At 39.8% G+C, this 23,631-nt stretch overlaps 1 protein-coding gene across 1 annotated transcript in view; it reads right to left on the bottom strand.

The window, feature by feature from the left end:
* Positions 1-23,631, bottom strand: part of LOC111049193 (GATOR complex protein WDR24) — a 65,891-nt gene that overhangs the window by 15,306 nt on the left and 26,954 nt on the right. The window contains exons 5-6 of the mRNA XM_022335209.2: positions 22,063-22,311; positions 16,996-17,156 (exon numbers count right to left, since the gene is read on the bottom strand). Coding sequence (XP_022190901.1) covers positions 16,996-17,156; positions 22,063-22,311 — 410 coding nt within the window. The remainder of the gene's footprint in view (positions 1-16,995; positions 17,157-22,062; positions 22,312-23,631) is intronic.

Genomic DNA, 23,631 nt, shown 5'->3' with positions numbered 1-23,631 from the left:
GGGCTGTATCTTGTTGCCGTGTTCTGTCGATTTCGCAGGGTGAATAGCACGGATGGTAGTTGGTTCTCCCATTCTTGGTGTTGTTCTTGTAGGCGGATCCGTAGTCCCTTCTTGAGTTCCTGGTTCCTTCTCTCAGTAGGGTTGGCTAGGGGGTGATAAATTGGCGTGGTGTAGTGTAAGACTCCCCATTTGAGGCAGAGTTTGTTCCATAGTTTCCCCGTAAACTGAGTGCCATTGTCGGAGAGTAGGATTTTTGGGTATCCCCATCTGGGAAACAGGTGTGTATCCATCGTGCGGCCAATCGTGTTGGCGTCGCCGTGAGGCAGCGGGTAGGCTTCTATCCACCTGGAGAAAGAATCAGTGATGACCAATATGAATCGATTTCTTCACTTGGAGAGTGGGTAGGGGCCCATCAGATTGAGACATACGGTTTCCCATGGTCTAGTAGACCGTCGCGGTCGTTGCGTAGGTTCGTGATTCCGGTTGTACGCTTTTGAGCAGCTACACAGCAGGCAATTTTGTACGTATGTGGTTATCTGCGCCTTCATACGGGGCCAAGTGTAGTATGTAGCGATGTTTCGGTAGGTTTCGGCGTAGCCTGGATGTCCCATTAGATCATCGTCGTGATAGCGGAACAGTAGCTGGGTGCGAAAGTTGGGCGGTATGACTATTCGCCAACTGTCGCATGTCTTCTTCTCCCAGAGTCGGTTGTGTAGGCGGTAACTGGTGAGGAATACTTGATCAGTTCCCGGTTGATCCTCCAACGGTCGGGGTTCGATCTCCATCCATTGTTGCACCTGCGCGTTGATCTGGTCGTCTGTGGCCTGTGCTTTCCGAATCTCTTCTAACAGTTCAGTTTCGGTTGCAATGCTTGCTAGCGTAGCGGGTTCACTGGTGACTGGCAGGATATCGGGAGGCATGGTTCGTTCTAGTTGTTGACTGGTCTCCTCAACTTTTTCGTTGTCGGGTTGCCGTGACAGTGCGTTGGCGAACTGATTCTCTTTACCCGGGCAGTGTTCTAGGGTGAAGTCAAATTCTTGTAGGAGCAGGGCCCATCGAGTGAGTTTGGCGCGGCTGTCCTTTGCAGTTTGTAACCAGGTAATCACCTTATTGTCGGTACGGAGTATGAATGGCCTGCCTTCCAGGTAAGGGCGATATCGCTTTATTGCCCAGACAACCGCAAGGCACTCTTGTTCGTTACTGTGATACTGTTGTTCCGTGTGGTTCAGCTTGGCACTGGCGTATGCGATCACCTTACGGTCATTGTTGATTTTTTGGTATAGGACAGCCCCTATACCGACCTGGCTGGCGTCTGTCTGTAGGATGAAGGTCTTGGAGAAATCTGGTCGACAGAGTGGTTGGATGTTGGCGGTCAATGCTTGTAGGCAGCGGAAAGCTGTCTCTTCTGTTGGTGACCATTTCCATCGCGTCTTCGTGCTAAGTAGCTCAGACAGAGGCGCACAAACATCAGCGGCGTTGGGTAAAAATTCTCATAGCCAGCCGACTACTCCGAGAAATTCTCGCAGTTTCTTTCTGGTGGTGGGTGGTTGGGCAGAAGTCACAGCTAGGATAGCCTGCGGTTTTGCTTGGTTGCCCTCGGAGGTGATTATGTGACCAAGGTATTCAAGTTGCTTGCGGCCGATCTGGCATTTTGCTGTTGAGACAGAGAGATTGTATAGATTTAACCGTTCAAACACTTTGGCTAAGTGGAGTAAGTGTTCTTCCCAGGTATCCGAGTACACAATGATGTCGTCGAGATAAGCGTAGCAGAACTTGTCGACGTATCCACTCAGTACCTTGTTCATCATGGATTGGAAGCAGCTGGGTGCATTTCGTAGGCTGAAAGGCATGACCTTAAATTGTAGCTTTTCGCCGTAGGGAGTGGTGAAGGCCGTGTAAGGTCGAGACTGGGGTGCGAGTGGTACCTGCCAGTATCCCATCCGTAGGTCGAGTGAGCTGAATATTTTTGAAGTTCCCAGGTTTTGAATGACGTCCTGTAGGGTCATCTGCGGTGCCGTGGCTGGAACGGTGATGGAATTCAGCCATCGGTAATCGATGCAGAACCGTGATGTGCCGTCCTTCTTGGGGACAACGACGATTGGAGAGTTGTAAGGTGAATCACTGGCTTCTACCAGGTTGCGTTCCTTGAGGGCGGCAACTTCAGACTCGATAATTTGCAGTTTCTCCCGTGAGTATCGGTAAGGCCGCTGGCTGCGTATTTCTGAGCTGTTGAGTTGAATTGTCATGGTGGCAGCCGTGGTGATGGAGGGTGGCATCTGCTCCATGAACAATTTTGCGTGTTGTTGCAGTAATACTGTTAACCGTCGGTGCTGGTCGCTGGGCGTGTCTTCTAGTAACTTGTCAACCAGGTGAGTGTCCATCTCTACTGAGACTGGTGGTTGGGCTATCCAGAAGATCGTATCTCGCTGCGTCTTGCCGTAGATTAGCCTGTCTTGCTCAAAGTCAAGCACTGCCTTATTCTCCCGAAACCATGGTCGTCCCAAGATGATGTCTTCGCGTAGGTCAGGTAGACCTAGGAAGGGAATATTTTGAATGTGCTGTTGGATCTGGAGTTCCAGATGTCCTTGTATGGCCGTTTCGCAGCTAGTGGGACGGTTGGCCAGCAGTACAGGTAGCTTCAGCGGTTGGATCCGTGTACCGTGGTCGAGGTGGGCAGCTCTCACGAAGTTGTGCATTGCGGCTGAATCGAGTAGAGCGTGTAGTTGTTTACCCGCGAGGATGACAGGGATCCGGGGTAGAGTCTGTCCGTCTATCTGGATCACGGCTAGGTTCGGTGCTTGGCTGGGCGGAGGGCTGGTGATGTGGTTGTTGACTACTGGGGCGGCAGTGTTGGTGACCTTGTCGGTGACTGCGGCCAGGGCAGTGTTGGTGACCTGGTGGCTGACTGCGGCTGGGGCAGTGTTGGTGACCGGCTGGTTGACGGCGGCTGGGTCAGTGTTGGTGACCTGGTGGCTGACTGCGGCTGGGGCAGTGTTGGTGACCTGGTGGCTGAATGTGGCTGGGTCAGCATTGGTGACCTGGTCGTCGACTGCGGCGAGGGCAGTGTTGGTGACTCCGTCCATGACAGCGATCCCGGTAGGTGGCGGGTGCGTGTGGGTCACAGTTGCATGTTCCTCCCCAGGCTGGTGGTCGATGACGCGCTCATCGTCGGCTGGTGATGCTGTCCTCTCGCGGGCCAGTAGAGGCGCAGCTGCTGGGTGCTGTGGAGAGTCTCTGTCAGCCGGGAAGAGCAAGGGGTCTTCGGTGACATTGGAAGGAGACTTAGCGACGCTAGCAGGGTCTACGGTGGCGTGACGGGTAGGCGATCAATCTGCTGTGAGTGAGACGGTCATGAGTGACGGCTGGGTGGTTGACGCGCAAGGGTGTGCCGGACGCGGTTGCTGTTGTGAGACGGTGACCCGGGTGACGACTGGTACTGGGTCATTCTTGATAGCCCGTGGAGGTGCGGCTGCTAGGTACCGTGGAGAGTCTCCATCAGCCGAGAAGAGCGAGGGGTCTTTGGTGACGTTGGAAGGAGGCTTGGTGACGCTGGCAGGATCCACGGTGGCGTGACCAAGGAATGACTGGCTGGCCGGTTCGGTGACGGTTATCGCTTGTAGTTGGGGTGGTGACCTGCGAGGCTGGTGCTGCGGGTCTTGCACCTCATCGTTAGTGTAGTGGACTCCTACTTTCCGTGCTGGAGGGGTGGAGTCCGAGTCTCTCCAGTATCGCCGTTTCCCTGCCGTTTCTTCGCGAGTTCTGGGCAGTCGCGATGAAAATGCTTGGCCGGGCAGTAATGACACTGAGGAAGCTGGTTGTAGTTGAACCTCGGCGGCGGCTCTCGATGGGGTGGCCCTGCGGGTGCCGTAGGTTGAGGCGGCTTATATTTTGGTTGACTGTTGAGGTCGGTTTCCAGGTCGTTGGCGATCATGATCAGCTCTTCATAGTTCGTGGGACGACAGCTCGAACTAGGGTGCGAAGCTCGGAACTCAGCTGACCGATGAGCAGGGCGATCACCTTGTCTTCAGCCAGGTTGGTTCCTAAGCGCTGCTGTAGTTGGAGCTTCTGATGGATGAATCGCTCCACTGGCTGGTTCGGTTTGTGGGTGGTGCCATAAAATTCCGTGTGAGCGGCTGCGATTTTATGGGCTCCCGAGAAACGGGCCTGAAGTCGGTCACGGAACTGTTCCCAGGTGGTGACGAATTCTCTGTAGTCTCTCCACCAGGCGGCGGCGTCGTCTTGTAGTTGCGCTTTTAGAAGCATGACCCAGGTATAGCTGGGAATGTGGTGACCCTGTAGCAGCTCGGTGCACTGTCACATGAAGGTGATGGGGTCTTCATGGAGCTTGCCGCGGAAGAACGGTAGCAGGGTCGCTATGCTGGTCAGCTGGCTGAGGTTGCCGGTGTAGCTGACGGCTGGAGCCGGTGAGTTGGCCATGTTGCTGGTTGCGGTAGTGGCGTGACTAGAGGTTGACGGTGGAGCAGGCAGGTTGACGGTCAGCGCGCTGGGTTGCAGGGTGGTTGGTCGAGCGGGCTCGCTGGTGAAGGCGGGTGGCTGCATTGCCCCGGTTTCGCTGGTGGAAGCGGGCGGCTGCGTCGTGTTGCTGTCGGTTTGACCGGTGGTCTGTGCAGGCCAGCCGGCGAATGTAGACTCGGTGTGCTGGCTGGTTGACTGCATCGAATCTTCGGTGGTCGTATCTCCACTGTCTCTGGCTCCGGTTCTAGTCGCTACCATGTTTAGGTGTTATGGGCGCCACTGGGAAATTGCCTGTTCCCAGACAGGTATTCTGAATTGAGAGATTCAGACACACATTTTGTTGAAAGAAAATAAGTTTGAATTTTTTTGTGTGAAAAATTCAAGACATACATTTAGATGAAAAATTTAAGACATACATTTAGTTGAAAATTTAGGTTGACATTTTGTTTGAAAAAAAAGTTTTGACAGTGGTAATGGGTTACTGTATCTCCATACAGTGAGTGGCCCCACGTTGGCAGGCGCCAATAATTGATATGGCGGAAGGTGTGGCTCGTTCATCAATTGGGCTAGTCAGTCGGGTTGAGCGAGGGGTTTGTTACCACTGTCTGAAAAAATGGCTTTTGGTGGCCCTGAAAAAAGGGCCAAGTTTGTTGCTGGTAGCCCTGAAAAGGGACCAAGATTGTTGCTGGTGGCCCTAAAAGGGACCAAGGCAGGCTAGATGTTTAGTAGTCGTCGACTGGCACGATACCACGCCGCGCAAGGGTCCCGGGCAGGTCCGTCTGGTGCGAGAGCAGGCCGGCAGGGGCTCAAGTCAATGGTTCGCACTCTCCACTCTGGTTTACCCGGGCTACGGAGAGGGCTGACCGGGTGATCTACTAGCCAGAGGTCGTGCCGAATCCCCGCCGGGAGGACCTCCTCGACCACTTCCTCGTTTAGAAGGGGCCTTCAGTCAAACCCCGGGCAGGCAGGGTCGTAGGCTTCCGCTGCACACACTCCGATGTCGGTTCGGCACCCAACCCGCGCATCCAGAACCGCGCGCCAGTTGTTAGGCTGGGGCGCTAAGTCTTGGGGCGCAGCTGGCGCGGCGGTGTACAGCCTCAGCCTCTCCTCCACCTGGCGAAGCCGACGTAGGGCCCTCCTCTTCTGGATTCGGCGGCCGGCTCGGTTCCTCCTAGGCATCGGCTGGGTAGTAGACAAGGAAGACACCTCAGGTTGCGGTTAGTCTCGCCGTGGTTCCCTCATTGGCCTGCTCGCTGCTCTGCTCCTGGTCTCGGTAGTGGTCTCGGCTGGTAGTGGTCTCGGCTGGTAGTGGTCTCTGGTAGTGGTCTCGGCTGGTAGTGGTCTCTGGTAGTGGTCTCGGCTGGTAGTGGTCTCTGGTAGTGGTCTCGGCTGGTAGTGGTCTCTGGTAGTGGTCTCGGCTGGTAGTGGTCTCTGGTAGTGGTCTCGGCTGGTGGTCTCTTCTGGCTCTTCAGTGGAAGGCTGCTAGTGAGCAAGTGCTATCGAGGGTAGCTGAGTAGCCCCCTTTTATTCACAGTCCCCGAGTTCACCTGCGCTGCTATTGGCCGGCGGTGCTCGGCCAATAGAAACGCAGGAACGGGTGGCGGCGACTGAGTGCTGAACCACTCATTTGGTTGATGCGTGGCGTGGGATAAGAATATCAGTCATGATTATCTTAGAGCTCACTATTCTCCCTCTAATCCAACAGCTGCTATCAATCTACAGAGATAGAAGTGAAATATCCAACAATGAGCACCTCTATCTATCACCGACTCAAGCAATAAATATAACGGTGTATCCTTCCACCTGATTGCCTTCAGTAATACAGTTTATTATCAGCTGCAGTGAATAAATTATATTCATATTATTATTAGGATAACATGGATATTGATTGCAAAATTGACAGTGCATAAAATAAAGGATAAGCATGGTACATAACGGACAAAAATTAAAAGAAATTGCTCTACTAGATCTTACAATATACTATAAAGAAAAAGAGATGTGAGTTCATTCGCGTGTTACTATAGTCTTTTTACTATTATATATATATATATATATATATAAAATGCTGTGTATACGGCATTAAAAAACATACCTACAACAAAATAAAAACATTCCACTCCGTAAACTAATGATAAATTTGAAGTATGAACTAAATCATCTATAAGACGACTTTTTCTATTTGTCAGATTCAAACACACTTAGATCTTGTTCGGTTTTTATGGAGACCACCTTGCTAGTTTCGGTCGCTCTCAATTTGATTACCCCTGATCGGTCGACCCACACATAGCGAAGTTTTTTTTGTCTTGACTTTCCTTGCCGCCGCAAACAATTTACGACGTCCCGGAGCTAATGATTGATCTATGAATATTGGGCTTTTGTCTCCAGGAAACCCAATAATTTGCGCCGCCAAATTACGCTTCTCCTTGCGCTTTTTTAAAAGTTCATCTGCATCCTTCCTCCGCACAAATTTCACAATAATACCCGCCGAACGCTTGTTACCGAATTTTTTCAAGCGATGCGCAACGCTGATTGCATCAGCACTGAAGTTCAATCCCAGCTCCTTGCACACATCCAAGACCAACCTCTCCACGTTCTCACCCCGAGACTCGGGAATACCGAAAATCTCAAGCGTGTTTCGCCGCGAGTATTGCTCCTGGTCTTCGACACGAACATCCAAGTCAATTACCTTATTTTTCAAGAGTCCATTTTCCGTTCGCAGTTGTTGAATGACTTCATTTTGTGTTCTAATAAGATCGTCCTGTGTACGCAAAACATTGCCAAACTCAGTTAACTTATCCTTACACTCCCTCACAGATGCCGAAAGTTCATTGTAAATCCTGTCTTGACCAGCCAGTATGTCGTCCTTGAACTTCGCGAGAATTTTATTCAAAGAATCAACAGTCAGTTCAGAAACAGACAGACTATTCATCACATTATCAGTCACCCTAACTGGAGTTGAAAAATCGCTTGCACGAGCTAAACAAAAATCCTTCTCGCAACCCATACATGACCAAGGTTTTTTACTCAGCAACTCAATCTCAGTAGCTATTAAATCCACACACTTTCAGTGAAAGAGTAGCGCATCTATTACACTCTATTTTATCCTTCTCCGCCCTAACTACTGTTTGCTGGCACTTCCCGCACACCGACATTGTGATAATATATACTTTTAAGATCCCACAAATAGGTTTAGAACTGAAATTCCTGTATTACACACAAAACCGTTTGTTTTCGAAATCACTTTTTGGTTATGCAGCACAGTCAGAAGGCTCCTATCTCACTCACTTTCACTGTTTCATCCGTATTTCTAATCGAAACGATAAGAAGCGACTGTTTCGTTCGGCTGCTGCCGCCAGACTGAATATACAAATAATATCAATTAAGGCGTATCATAGACAAAGAAATGTTAAAAACTGTATACTTAACATTAGTTGAATCTCTTTTAAGGTACGGTCTGTTAGTTTGGGATGCAGCTAACTTCAGTTTTATAGATCCATTATTTAAAACTCAAAAACGCATTTTGAAAATAATGGGAAACAGGGAAGTCCGGTTTCCAACTGTATAATTATTTATAGAAAATAGAGTACTCAGTGTTAGGCAATTGTATATTTTATTGTTATTAGGGTATACGAAAAAACATCAAAATAGGAACCATATCATAAATCATAGCCATAATATTAGAATAAGAGAACGTTACAACCAAGAAGTACCAAGAATGAATACAGCATTTGGGCAAAGATCACTAGGATATTTAGGGTCTACAATATCTAATAGAATACCATTAGAAATCAAAGGAGAGGAAAATTTCAATAGCTTAAAAAGAAAAATTAGACATTGGTTATTCAGTATTGGGATACAAAGTAGTGAGGAACTAATAGCAAGTAGGATTGATATTTAAGTAGTATTCTTTTAAATAAGGTAATTTATAGGTAGAAAATAGTACCTCGTTTTAGTATCATTGTGCTAGTTGATGCTTAGGGTAATAAATATAGTTTAAGATTTTTTGGAATTTTTGTATTATCTGTTGTATCATAATTTTTTATTAATTTGATATATCATTTTTTAAACCTTGAATATTGTTATATTATTGAAAATGTATGAAAAAATAATATGTAATGTTCCTGAATATTTATGAATGAACTCCTCTGGATGTGTTGTCCAACATCCAGAGAAATTATTATTATTATTATTATTATTATTATTATTATTATTATTTATTATTATTATTATTATTATTATTATTATTAATTATGTTTCAATAACACATAATGTCCCTAAAAACATCACAAGTAATATTCACTTTGAACTGTCAGAATTCCATATAGATAACATCAAATGCTTCCTACTCAGCCAACGCTGACAGTTTGAAATGGATCTCACAAAAGCAACTAGAATAAATAATAGAGATTAGATTAGAACTCTTTACTCAAGTCTATCACAACATAACTATGCTTAGGTTCTAGACTATAGACAATCAAAATATGAGTATATACAAATTTATGTAGAAATTTAAGAAAACTCAAACTAAAGAATTATTCAAAGATATGAAAAAATGTTAGATGAGGTACAAACTGTTAATCGAAACGTAACTGTGATGCATCTAATGGTGACACGGTATAGCTTGAATATTATTCAAATGTCCATTCTTAGAAAATGACTAGCAGAAACCCGTGCTCCGCAAGGATCTATTTTAAAACTTGACAAACTGAAAACTTGTCGTAATGAAATTTTGAAGAATTGAAATAGGCCCATAACATAACCATTCTTGGTTAATTAAGAATCTACATGTAAAATTGCAAGTTTGTTTCACTCCAGTAGCTTAGACGTGTTGATGCGTCAAACATAATTTTCCTATCCCGTAAGTGTATAAGCCAGCTCTTTACTTTATTATACATTATCGTTGACTATAATTAATTTTTCGTAAATCGAGAGCGCGAGCTTATTGCCACGTGTGTGTTTTATTGTTGTATTCTTGGCCAGTTCGGTTTGCGCCTTCTATCAGCTGTATTATGGAGTCTCATACATTCCGATTAGAACAGAGCACAGAGATTTTCTTTGGTTAGGAGTTTGTTGATAATTCTTTTTTTAAATTCAAATGCTATTGCCATCAAAAATCACATTGCAAACTTTCTTAATAGACAACAAGATTACAAAAAAAATGTCGAACATATACCTACATTTATTTGTAGCACGGCCAGAAAAAGGCAAACCTTAGCCGTGAGTTCATTCAATATAACTTATATATTTTTTTGTTAATATTTTGTGAATAAAAAATACGAGTTGATGAGAGATGTGAGTAATTCCTTATATTTGATCCCAATGGTTATTCATATTGTAGTAGTTGGGGTCACTGCAATCAAAAGTTTTTTATTCTGTAGCTAATAAATTTCATACATATTTTTGAATTGAATTGAATTACTGAAACGTATTGATTCATTGATTGTCCATAATGTATCCAGTGTCCATAGTGGAAGTGATTAAACTACTCAAAATTAATGGCTTACTGGTCCCTCATAGAATGTATAGTATTCCTGGTGATTGAGCCTGTCTTTCTTCAGCGTTGACTATTGATAACATAATATTTTAACATAAAGGCTTTATTTACAACTCGCCTACCCGGCGAACTTCGTACCGCCAAAATGTCAATGTATCTCATGTCAAATCAAATCATCAAATCAAATCGTTTATTTCACAAAAAATATATACAGAATACAACAAAAAGGAAAACAAATTTGTGCTACACGTCGGCAAAAGAAAATTCGTACGCCGACGTGGAGTCTTAATATGTCTTATTCACTTGTACATTAATATTAATATATAAAATATTATAATATAGGCTTACAATAATTAACATTCAACCAACTCAATATTCCATTCTAAGAAATAACAATAATTGAAGATATACATAAAGCTGAATTTTAAATTCATACAACATTAATCAATATCAAACCAAATCATTACTTGAATAAAAATAATTTTCTTTCACCCAGGTATGGAGTTCTTTTATTTTAGGCTTCTTTATCAACCATCCTCTTGGAACTTTATTATAGAGCTTATTTCTCAAATATGAAATACTTCTACGGGATAGGGTGCTGTCAACTCTTTCAATTATGATTAGGTTTTGAGCGACTTGTCTAGTTACTCTTTGAAAATTTTGCATATTTTTTAATTTGAGCACATGTTTCTTAATAGTCTTTAAAATGAACAATTATTGTCTTATAGTGAACAGATTGGAATTTTGAAACAATGTGACACTTGGGAAATCTCTTGGATACTTCATTATTGTTTTGATAACTAACTTTTGTAGAACAAATAAGGGTTTTAAAGTTGAATCAAAAGTTCCTCCCCATATAGAATTACCATACTGAACTAAGGATTGGAATAAAGCAAAATAAACAGATTTTAGTAATTTTAGACTCAAAATACTTCTAAGCATGTACATTTTCAAATTGACCACCCTCAATTTTCTACAAAGGTAGCTAATCTGAGGTGACCAGCGTAGATGCTTATCGACAAGAATACCAAGGTACTTGTAATTGTTTACACTCTCAATAACCTCATTGCAAGAATCACATGGATACCTGTTACAAGCATTATTCAAACAAAGCCTGTTCAAATCTAGATCTCTTCTTGTTGTTGGACTGAAGGTCATACATTTTGTTTTACCAAGATTTAGTCTCAAATAATTACATTTTAGCCACTGAGAAACCTTAATGTAACCCACTTTGTTTGCTTGATATTATCTTCCTAGGAACCTTCTTGGAAGATAAGTGCTGTGTCATCAGCAAAACAAACTGTCTTAGACCCAACTGAGTCCAGTACACTAGGGAGGTTATTAACATGGATCAACAATAAAATTGGTCCCAATACAGTCCCTTGAGGTAGTCCACATGTCACATCTCTAATCTCACTATTACTACCACCACAGCTAACGATTTGGCTTCTACCCCTGCTTAGATAACTTTCAAAGAAATCTAACTCTATTCCTCGAATACCAATATTAGATAGTTTCTGAATCATTTTATCATGTGGAACTGTGTCAAAAGCCTTGGCCAGGTCCAGGAACATGACCAAGGTTTTTTTATTTGTTTTGAAACCATTGTACTGTATCAGTTAAGGACTCCAATGCATCCTCTGTACTTCTAACCTGTTGGAAACCGAATTGCCTCTTATCAAGGATTTTATTAACATCTAGAAATTCAACTAATCTTTTCTTTACAAATTTTTCGAAAATTTTAGAAATAGAACTTAGCAAGCTAATTGGTCTATAATTTTGAGGTATTTCTTTGCTACCCCCCCCTTGTGTAATTGAATTACTTTTGCATGCTTGAAATGCAAGGGAAAGTATCCAAATGAAAAGCAACAATTGAAAATTTCTGAAAGAGGTTTAGAGATTGTGTCAGTTAATAGTTTCAGATGTTATCCCATCCAGGTGCCTTATTATCATTCAAACTTTTGATTACTTCCTTGATTTCTGTTTCAGTGACAAAATTGAAATTAAATGTATTTTCAATATCTATCGATTGTTCCAAATATTGATCCTCATTCTGTCCATTTATATCAATTTCCTGCGCTTGATTAATACCTACATTCACAAAATAGTCATTCAAAGCATTAAGATCTTGATTTACATGTAATTGTGAACTCTTATCTACCCCAATAATTGCTTGATTTATCACAGACCATATCTTCTTAGGGTCACCTTGAGCTTTATTTATTTCTGATTGATAATATAAATATTTTGCTTTTCTAATTATATCTACTATTCTATTTCTGTAAGACAGGAGTTTCCTTCTCAGCTCTACATTGAATGGTTCATTTCTCAATTTTATAGTTATGGACTTTAGAATTCCATTGGACATCCAAGGTTTCAAATGTTTTTCAAGTTAAATTAACCTTTTTAATAACTGTTGCTCTACTGATGCATGTTTTTACATTATTTACAAATTCATTTACTAATGTTTCAATACCTCTATTCGCGTCAATCTCCCAATTCATTAAAGCACTCTCCTCTAACAACTTTCCTTTATTAACAATCCTCACTTCAATAAACTTACATGGCTGACTAGATTGAGAACAAACATATTTTTTAATTGATGCGTGAAGAGCAGAAGTCCAGGTTTCAGTAAAAATTAGAACCTCAAATTTTGTTCTCATGCTGTTCAAGATAAGGAGAATTTGATCAAAATTTCTTTTCAAACTTCTTATATTTAAACTGAAAATATTCAATTCGTAATAAAGGGGCTGGATATAGTTCAAGTATTCATCGGTACGTTCACATTCCCTAACACTGTTAATACTATTTACAAATTGCGTAAGATCATTCATAATAAATGTTTATTCAAACCTGTATCAAACATTTTATTTCTCTCCGTTGATAACTTTTCTCAGATTATCCAGTCCCTTAACTTTAAATACAGGTGAGCCCTCCGACTCCTTAGCGCACATTTGTGTATCACGAAACCAGACGAATTTCCAATCATTTTCCTTAGCTAACTCACGAGCGGCTTTCAGTTCTTTAGCACTCTTGGCAGTCAGCTGATTCATTATCCTGAAGTGTCCGTTCGGCAGGTTTCTGTTGATTTTTTGACATCGATTCCGGGGCTGCTCCTATCTTCTCTGCTCATGGTTTGGAAAGCCGTCATCCATTTGTCCCTCATATTCCTTCTCACGAATCTGACGACAATCATCGGTGTAGTCTCTTGGTTCTTGGATAGCAGTCTGTGAGCGATGCTGATTTCGTTTGATGAAAAATCTGACACTTGGAGAGCACTGGCTACGCCTTGTAGGATTTCGTCCATGTTTTCGTTCTTTGTTGAAGGTATACCGGTTAATAATAAATTTTCCCTCCTGGTATATTCTTCTAATACTTCATTTCTCTTGGAAAGAAATTTCACTTCTTTCAATTTTCGGTTTTCAATGATCAATTGTTCGTTAGCTTTTTTTATTTCTCCGATATCCGATTTGAAACTATCAAAACTATCCGAAACAAATTTTACCGAGTGAGTTAGTTCCCTCAATTGTTGATCAATATCTTTTTTCAACGATTTTGAAAACTGTTCGAATAGAACATTCATTTTTTGCATTAAAACATCACTTTCCGTTTCACTCTCTTCTTGTCCCGGTGACACAGGCACCTGTTTACAAGCACTGCACTTCCATTTATTTCGATTATCGTTTGAAAGTTTTTTGAAGTTCTTTTCGGTTAAATAGTGGCAGATGTAATGACATTTTTGTTTACACGAAGCACAAATTATTGAGTCTTCATAACTGAAATTGCCGAGGCAAACGTTGCAGTTATTCATATTTCAAACGTAACTGTAATATGCAAGTTAAACAGTATACAAGTATGATGAGTAGACGGTCGCGATAAACAAATCAGTACACTCAACAATAGATAAGCTGCAAACAACAGCACAATTCACTCCTTATCACCACAAACACGTCCGTTCGTCATCGCTGCTTGACTAAGTCACACTTGACTTCTTTGGTGAATCATGAAATTCATCTGACAAACAATATTTTTATTTACATCTCAATACGGACTTCCTTTGTGCTTAGTCATGCAGCATTCATTATTCCAAAAACATATTCTACTCAATCAATTGGTAGTAATGTAATTTATCAGTAAAGTGTTGAATTAAAAAAAATAATAAAAATAGATAGGTTAAATCAGTGTTTCAGAAATGAATTCAATGTTTTCAAACTTGTTGATTGTCAATAGATGGTCCAGGAAATATGCGATGTACGATGAATCACACAGAATTCCATATTCTTTCCATCTTCCATTTTAGGATGAATATAAGCTAAGCTAAATTCAACAATTTTTAAATTATTCTTTCATTCTTCAGTAATTAATGGATGCAATATGAACAACTCTCTTTCATGAGTTGAATATTTTTTTCCAACATTTTCCAGTTTTTCAATAATAGGGGAGTGATAATTATTTGTATAGGTCTTCTAAGGAACGATCAAGGTCGTCCTTAAGGTCGTCTTAAGGAACGATTATCTTACAGCTGGTACCAATCAACTACACTAACTTCAACTCCAAACTACCGTTTTAATACCAGTACACAATTTATCACAGGGTGACGTGTTTATTATACAGCTGGTAACTTCAGATGCTCAATCATATTAGCACAATATGATCTTGAATCATGATCATCTTTCCGTTCTTCGGTAGCCGCTCTGTCGACAATTTCGTAATATGTCCTTAAGGTCGTCTTAAGGAACGATTATCTACAGCTGGTACCAATCATCTACACTAACTTCAACTCCAAACTACCGTTTTAATACCAGTACACAATTTATCACAGGATGACGTGTTTATTATACAGCTGGTAACTTTAGATGCTTAATCATATTATCACAATATGATCTTAAATCATGATCATCTTTCCGTTCTTCGGTAGCTGCTCTGTCGACAATTTCAAAAACATAGGTCTGTAAAATGGATTAATAAATAATTATTATTATCCCCCCTATTAAAATTTGTGTTGAGAAACCATTCCCAATATTCACACAACATATTCCCAAAGTTTCATGCCGTTATGTCAAGTAGTTTTCAAATATATAGGGAACAAACAAACATACAAACAGACATTCATTTTTATGTATATAGATTTACATTCGGCTCAAACAAAAGTATCTCTAAATGGAGGTAGAATGATAAGGTTGACAACTTTCAGTTCTGTTGCTTTAACATTTTTTTCCAAATCATTTTTAAAAATTTCATGCAGTAACCTACTATTGTGTTTGAGACACTTCTGGCGCTATCATAGTTTCACCACTATTCTGTTCCACAGTCCTATCTCCTGCAGTCGTTAACTATAATGTATAATAAAGTAAAGAGCTGGCTTATACACTTACGGGATAGGAAAATTATGTTTGACGCATCATCACGTCTAAGCTACTGGAGTGAAACAAACTTGCAATTTTGCATGTAGATTCTTAATTAACAAAGGATGGTTATGTTATGGGCCTATTTCAATTCTTCAAAATTTCATTAAGACAAGTTTCCAGTTTGTCAAGTTTTAAAATAGATCCTTGCGGAGCACGGGTTTCTGCTAGTTACAACATATGTTAGAATATGATGTGTCAATTATCTCAGTTTCATATGGCGTTCACCTTACCATGTTCATAACCTTACTTAATAGGATCCTTTTTCATCCTTTGAAATCCTTAGAGGCAAAATATCTCAAAATCCGTTCTTAGTGCGCGTCTAGCATGTTTGAAGAATATTTGTGCAAATTTTTAAGTCTGTAGGCCAATCAGTTTTAGCTGTAGTGTGATTTTACATTAAAAAAATCGAAAAAAGCACTCTTCTGAACCCCCCTGAGCTCCTGATCGGAATTTTTCTGCATAGATCTAATTATTTTTAGTAGCTGAACAAAAAAGTTCCTTATGACTTTGCTGTGGAATGAGCGGTTAAAAAGTACACAATTTTTGGGGGGCCCCAGCTTCCTCAGGAGGGCAAATTTCTGAAAATTTTTTCTTAGTGGATGTTTTGAGGCTACCATAAACAATTGTGCAAAATTTCAAGTTTTTAGGCTCAGTAGTTTGGGCTGTTGTGTGATTTCAGTCTGTCGGGGCTTAGTCTTTTATAGATATAAGAGAAGAGAAGAGAAGAGAAGAGAAGAGAAGAGAAGAGAAGAGAAGAGAAGAGAAGAGATAATAAATGAATAGATGAATAAATACAGCTGTTTGACAGCTGTACATAAAAAACTTGATAATATAAATTTGAAAGAATAAAAACAAATTCATTCTTCGTGAAAGCAACTTTAATTTAAATTTACGTCCTACTAGAGAAACATTCCATCAAGACAGGATGGATTTGCATGTATGTAGAAGACAATTCACTTACTTATCACAGATAAATCTTGTTCCTACTCATTTTGTTGCCAATATGAGCTGGAGCAGAAAACTAAATTGCGAGATTGAGAAATGGATAAGATTAAATAAAACTGAAGAAAAAATCTTCTAGGCACCGACTGTTTCTTGTTTTTTTTATCATAGCATAATTATTGTGTGTTACTAACTTTTATCTAATTTTCTAATCTACAAAATTATATTTTGTGTGTGAATTGCAATAAGCTTTGTTCTTAATTTGGTTGTAAGTTCTTAGTTCATATTGAATAAATATATTTCTGCAACTTAGGTCTTCGCACAGGTTTTACCTTGTAGGCAACTCCTCAAACATAGATGGACATAAAAATATACTGCAGTTTTGGGAGTATTTTGATATATTTTAACAGTATTTTTCTTGTATTATTTTTTAGATGTTAAAATATTATATTATTAAAATTGTGTATGTTTTTTGAGAAATGAATTTGAATTTGAAAATAGTAAATTCATTTCCTTCGGAACCAAGGAAACAAGAAAGCATACTAGAAAAAAACAAGAAACAACTATACAAATATAGAGCAAGAAAAATATTTACAGAAATCAACCCAGACTACTCATACTAGTGCGGGATAAAACTAGAACTATCTAAATATTTAAAAAAATAATTGAACTTACCTTGAATTTGCTGCAGTTTTGCCTGACTTAGCCAGGAGATTATTGTTAGCCTTGCAGGCATAGGCCAAGTCGCCTCTGCTGTTGAAAGCCACGCCCTGAGGATTCGCCTTGCTGGCAGGTCGTGTTGCGTCTTTGAACAGATGATGGTACAGTGTACAATCCTGTTCACAGACAATCACAATTCACATATAGTAGATAGAACATGTAACATGATTTTGAAACTGAAATATTCAAGAAGATATATTCTACTGTTGATGAAATGCTAATACATTACATTGAGCGAGGAGTTTGTTTAGAGCCCCGAATCTTGTCATTGTAATAATATCACGTTTACACATGCCATCAAAGAATAAGAATAATAATTATTATGATACTAAGCATTAGGCGACTAGAAATAGCAAAATGCTAAAATCTATGCATCAATAAAATCATACGCTATCGAATTGTCTCATTTCTATAAACAATAGAAATCTAATTTTAAAATATGACAACCCGCAGTATAATATAACAGAACAAACTTTCTAGAGAAAGGTAATAGAAGGTAATACAGTAACTTTCTAGAAATGGGCAGAATACAAGAAATTTATTGTTTCTTCAAAGCATTTTCCAGTGAGCTGTGTAAGCAGACAAAGTTAGTAAGTAAGTTTGTAAGTAAAGCTACAAAGTAGACAAAGATGGTTAATTATTGAAATTGATTTATTTTCTTTTTGTTTTACAAAATACAATATATTATACAACATTAAATCTGAAGAAGGCTCATCATATGGGCACAATATGCCTGTGTGTGAGGAGCGAGTTCCAAATACAATTGAATAAGTCTTATAAGAATAAAGACAAATAAAAAAAAAAGTAAAATATTTCAGCTTACAATTGATAAGGAACAAGCGAATTTTTTTTCTAAAATACCTATAAGTAGTACATATAAATACAGTATCTTTCCAAGTACACTTTTCAGGCATCGACATAGATGGATTCCAACATGCACTCAGAAACACACGAGCATACAACCATACATATACACACACACATCCACACACTCAAACAAATAAAAATCCACAACTCACGCAGGCCCGCGTAAACAACTTATAATCAATTGACATATGTACAGATAACATAATCTTCCAGTTCATTCCAACAAATGATACTAGGAATCCACTCATCGACAATTTTTTTAAATTACCAATTATTTTGTTTAGTCCTACTGGGTTTTTATAGTAATATTATAAATCGAATTTGAATAACATCTGTGGGACCAGCAACTTGTTCACATATAAATTGTAATTTAGCAAGTGGTGTTAGTTTTTCTCCTCTCTTTCCATATTATAAAATTGATCGTTCATTTATTATTGTAGTTGAATATTCAGATAATTCAAAATGTCAAATTATTTGATTGGTTATATTATTAATCTATTATTTATATTATTGATAATAAAACTGATTCAAAGAACTACAACTAGCCTCGGACGGGACCGGAATTTAAGGAAAAATAAAAGGACACTCAATAAAATACGATTTGGGACATGGAATGTGATAACTCTGAATGGGAAAGAGGTGGAGTTGGTGGAGGAAATGATGAAGTACAAGGTTGAACTCATGGGACTTAGCGAAACAATAAAGAAGGGACAGGGTGAGATACAACTAGAGAAGGGCTATTGTCTGAGATTCTCAGGAGTGGATAGAGCAAGACGAGCAGGAGAAGGAGTTGGAATAGTGATCTCTGAAGAACTAGACAAGAAAGTATGCGGATGGAAAGCAATAAGCCCAAGGCTGATGTATGTTGATTTGATAATGGAGGAAAAAGTAACAATAATCCAGATCTATGCTCCAACGGATGACTATGACCCTGCTGAAAAGGATGCGTTCTATGAACAGCTTCAAAAAGAAATGGATGAAGCAAGAGAAAGAACCAAACATGTCATTATAATGGGTGACTGGAATGGAAGAGTAGGACGTGACATGAGTAGAGGACAGGGGTGTATTGGAAAATTTGCTGGAGACGAAATCATCAATGACAATGGTGAAAGAATAATTGATTTCTGTGTGGAAAATAACCTAATGATTGGGAATATATTCTATAACCACAAAAGAATACATCAAATAACATACATGGGAAGGCAAGCAGAAAGCACAATTGACTACATGGTATACACTAGACAGACAAATTATGCCATCTGTGATGTCAAGGTTATTAGAGGTGCAGAGCTTAGCACAGATCATAAACTACTCGTGATAGATACCAAATTCGCCTTACCGAAAGCAAGAAGAAGCAAGACATATGTTAAAGTTAAGACAGAAGAATTGAGAAAGCCTGAAAGAAGAGACATGTTTGAAAGAAAAATGGAAGAAAAGCTGATAAGGGGAGAAGAGGAATTAGCAGGAAAAGGAATTGAGGAGATATGGCATGCCCTTAAAATCACAATCATAAGAGTTGGGAAGGAAGTGTGTGGTTGTAGGAGGATTAAAGGGACTGGAAATAAGTGCACAAAATGGTGGAATGAAGAGGTTAAGGCAAGAATAAAAGAGAAAAAAGAAGTATGGAGAAAGTATGTCAGAACAAAGAATGATGATGACAGGCAGACATATGTCGAAAAAAGGAATCGTGCCAAGGAGGCAGTGAAGAAGGCCAAAGCTGAAACATGGGAGGAATTTGGCAAGGAATTGGAAGAAAACTTTCGGTACAATAACAGGATATTTTGAAGTACTATTAGAGGGTTGAGACGAAAAGCTGGGAAAAAGATACGGAATATTGCTAATGAAGAAGGAAAGATAATATCTGATCCTCAGGAAATACTAGCAACATGGAGAGGTCACTATGAGGAGAAATTTGGAGGTGGACAGGAAGAGGACATGGAGGGACTGGCTGAGAGGGAGAGGGAAGCAGAGGAGGAGAACGGGGATATAATCAGGATGGAAGTTGAGGAGGCAATAAGGAGAATGAAAATTGGAGAGGCAGCAGGTATTGATGAGCTAAGCCCTGAGTACATAAAGTATGGAGGATCAAAGGTCAAGTTGTATTTGTGGGAACTATTCAAAAAGGTGTGGCGATACAATGAAATACCTGGTGATTGGGAGAAAAATATTATCATTCCCATTTATAAGAAAGGTAGAACGGTGGAGTGCGACAACTATAGAGCAATATGTCTTTCGTCAGTGGTGTTAAAACTATACTCCAGGGTTATAGAGAAGAGACTGAGAAATGAAGTCGAGGAGAGACTGGAGGAAGAGCAAAGCGCATTCAGAAGGGATAGGCAGACTCAAGACCACATTTGTGCCGTGAGAAGGGTGATAGAAATGTATTTGGAAGAAGGAAAAGAATTATATTTGGCATTTATTGACCTCAAGGCCGCATTCGACTCAGTGCCCAGGAAAGAAATATGGAGTGCCATGAGGGAGATGGAAGTGAGTGATAGACTGATTCAAGCTGTACAGGCACTATATAAAAAGACCGTTGGAGTAGTAAGGCTAGATGGAGACCTTTCTCAAGAGTTCAATATGAAGAAAGGGATGAAACAAGGGGATAGCCTGAGCCCACTGCTTTTCATAATATTTATGAATAGCATTCTCAAATATTGTAAAAGAAACACTCCAAAAATGAAGGTTGGATATAAAAACCTCAGACCAGTGAATGTGCAGGCCTTGGTATTTGCGGACGACATCGTGCTAATGGAGGATAGTGAGAGTAAACTTCGAAAGGCGGTGGATGTATGGGAGAAGGTTATGAGAGAGGTCAATGCAGGGAAGAGCAAGGTTATGAAGATAGCGGGGGGTCAAAGAAATACTCTGGCAATTACATGTAGAGGACAGGCCCTAGAAGAGGTGGACCGAGGCTGGGACCCCTACGCTGTAGCGGCAGAAGGGGAAAAGAAAAAGAAGAAGAAGAAGATGATTTACTATTTTCTGAATTTATAGCCCTAGTTCTACTCGCAAAAGATCATCCTGCAGCCAACACAAACGAATCTTATGTTGGAAGAGCAAGAATAAATTTACAATATGTATTTGGTATTAGGTTGTTGATATCTTACAGCTTCATTACACAATCATATATCCTCGTATTACCATATATCAAAACATAGATATGATAGTAGATATTTGATCGTTTATAGTAATTAAATATTTGATTACACGGGTTTAATAGCAAATCAAATATTTGATGAAAGCTGGTCAAGTATTTATGCGACAATATGATCATATTTATGACTGTGTAAGGGTGGCTATTAACAACAGGACAAGTGTGTTTAACCTGTGCGTAGATACATGTCATCACAGCGAAAGGCTTCCAACAATATGTTTTGACCAACAATAGGATTTCGTATCTTCAACTTTTTGTTGTTTATATTCTCTTCGATGCTATATTTTAGGTTAAATTATTATTTTTTCATAATATTTTTCAGTGGTTTATTTATTGTTATTGATTATTTATGATATGTTACAAGTTGATGTCAAACAACTACTTTTTGTTCGAAGCCTGTAGCTGATGACACAACATGCATGACAAGCATATGTTCAACAGACTTGTCCTGTCGTTAGTGGCCACCCTAATGGAGCACTTAGTTTCAAGGTTTTGTATAAAACAAGGTGGACCACAGGAAACCGACAGTTTTGAATCGCAAAGTACTTGGCGGCTAGTGGAGGGGGAAACGCGCCGTCAAAGTCACTCGACTCCCATCACCTGCCATTAGGCCGCTGTGGACGAAAGATCATCGCGTGTTTGCATACGTCACATTCATAAAAAGTGGTGAATCAGTATTTGAAAGTCAACAAAGTTCCAGACGTCAATTTAATATTGGACGCCATGGTGAAATACCGAGTGGGAATACCATTCTAAGGTGGGTGAATCATTTAGATTCACGAGCTATTTTATGAAGTCAGAAACCCACGTAGTCCTGCTCGGTCGGCAGGCACGCCACAAAACGTGGGAAGGCGATTCTGCTCATTTCCGACCGTTCTGCTAGATGTCATGCATCTGAACTTGGGCTGAGTGAGATCAAAACAACGCGTATTTCACATAAGGACTTGGGATTTGTGTGAATAAAATGTCTCTGCTTTGAAAACGGTTTTCAGACTAACCCTGCTGGTAGAGAGGAAGGTGTGTGGATGTCCGCGCCACGCGATGCCAGTAGCTACGTCCTTGTGCTCGTTGAAGGAGGCGAACGGGATGTAGGGCCGACGCACGTCCCACACGTTGACACTGCAGTCGACCACCAGCGCCACCGACGCGATGTGGTACGTCCTCTGCGGCCGCCATTTAACTCGCCCCACCGACGCTATCGTGTTGATCGTGAATTCCACAGCTGGCTTGTTCACTAGGTCCCACACCTGCAACATTCATAGATACAATATTATTATAATTCAATGATTGGGAAAAAATAGTCCAAAAATAGGCTGCGTTTATCACGTCATAAGTTTTATCTAATTTTAAATCCAAAATATAAATAAACTGGGAATTTATAATTTAGATAGGTTCAAAAACCAAATCAAATAAAAATAGTTCACTAAATCACCACTGATAACTGGAAAATACTGCATCGATTGAAAATATTTGAAACTTGAAAAGAAACTCTCACATTTTCCTGTAGCAAAATATACATCTGAGTAGCTGGCACCTTCTGTAAGGGACTCTACACAAAAGAATCCAAATGATAAGGTGAAGGAACATAAGCTACTTTTGGACTTATTTCTATAAAAATTCGGAAAAGAAACAGGTTTGAGCTAAGCCTGTAGGTCCTTTTCTAATAATGATTTGTGTATCTTTAGATTTTTATATCATTTGATGTAAATGAATGAATAAAATGATCTATGGGTGGAATATTAAGTACAGTATTAAATAGATTCACATAAGTCACTTAGGTTATAGATTACATTATCATGCAATATCATATACACAAAACACTGACGACTAATAATTATAAAAAGTTGAAATTAAAACTTGTTGAATAAAAACTTATGAAAATAGGTCCATATGTACGGATTTTTCACTCATTCTCTAAAATGGTAAGGCTCACCGGATTGATTTATTCATATTCATAGAAGGAAGCCTCCTTCTTATATAGAGAGTATGGCGAATCCAAATAATCCCCACAGCGTTTGAGTAATTGGAAATAGTTTTCAGAAAAAATGACAATTTCTTCTTTGTTATTACGTTATTTTGGTTATTTGATATTAATTATAATTTTTTAATGGATAATAATTACAACTAGAAATGATTCTAATTCCCAATAGGCTTACGCCCGATTTTGGAGTGAAAATTGGATTTATAAAATACATGTAAAAACATTTCTAAGTATACATTAAAACACTATTTTTTTGTGAATTTAATGATGAAAATTCGGGAGAGACAGCTGGGCCTGTTGTATATGATTTGTACCTGAAATATAAATGAAATGAAATACTGTTAATGTGCTATTGTCAATATAGAAGTTATTTTTACTTTCCTTGCCCTATTACCATAGGTAAGGAAAGTATTGTTTGACCAGCGAAAGAATGCCCCCGGCGGAGTGGAGCAATCTTAGGTTGTACTAGCTTTTTCGAACCGTCCTAAAAACATCAGTCATAAAATAAAAAATATCTCCAAAAACTTCATAAATATTGAATTAGTGATGTAAAAAAGGTCAGAAATCGATTTTGTTCAGTACTTTT

The sequence above is a fragment of the Nilaparvata lugens genome, chromosome 6 (genome assembly GCF_014356525.2).
Source record: "Nilaparvata lugens isolate BPH chromosome 6, ASM1435652v1, whole genome shotgun sequence".
In the NCBI taxonomy this organism is placed as follows: domain Eukaryota; kingdom Metazoa; phylum Arthropoda; class Insecta; order Hemiptera; family Delphacidae; genus Nilaparvata; species Nilaparvata lugens.
This window is presented reverse-complemented; position numbering and strand designations above follow the sequence as displayed.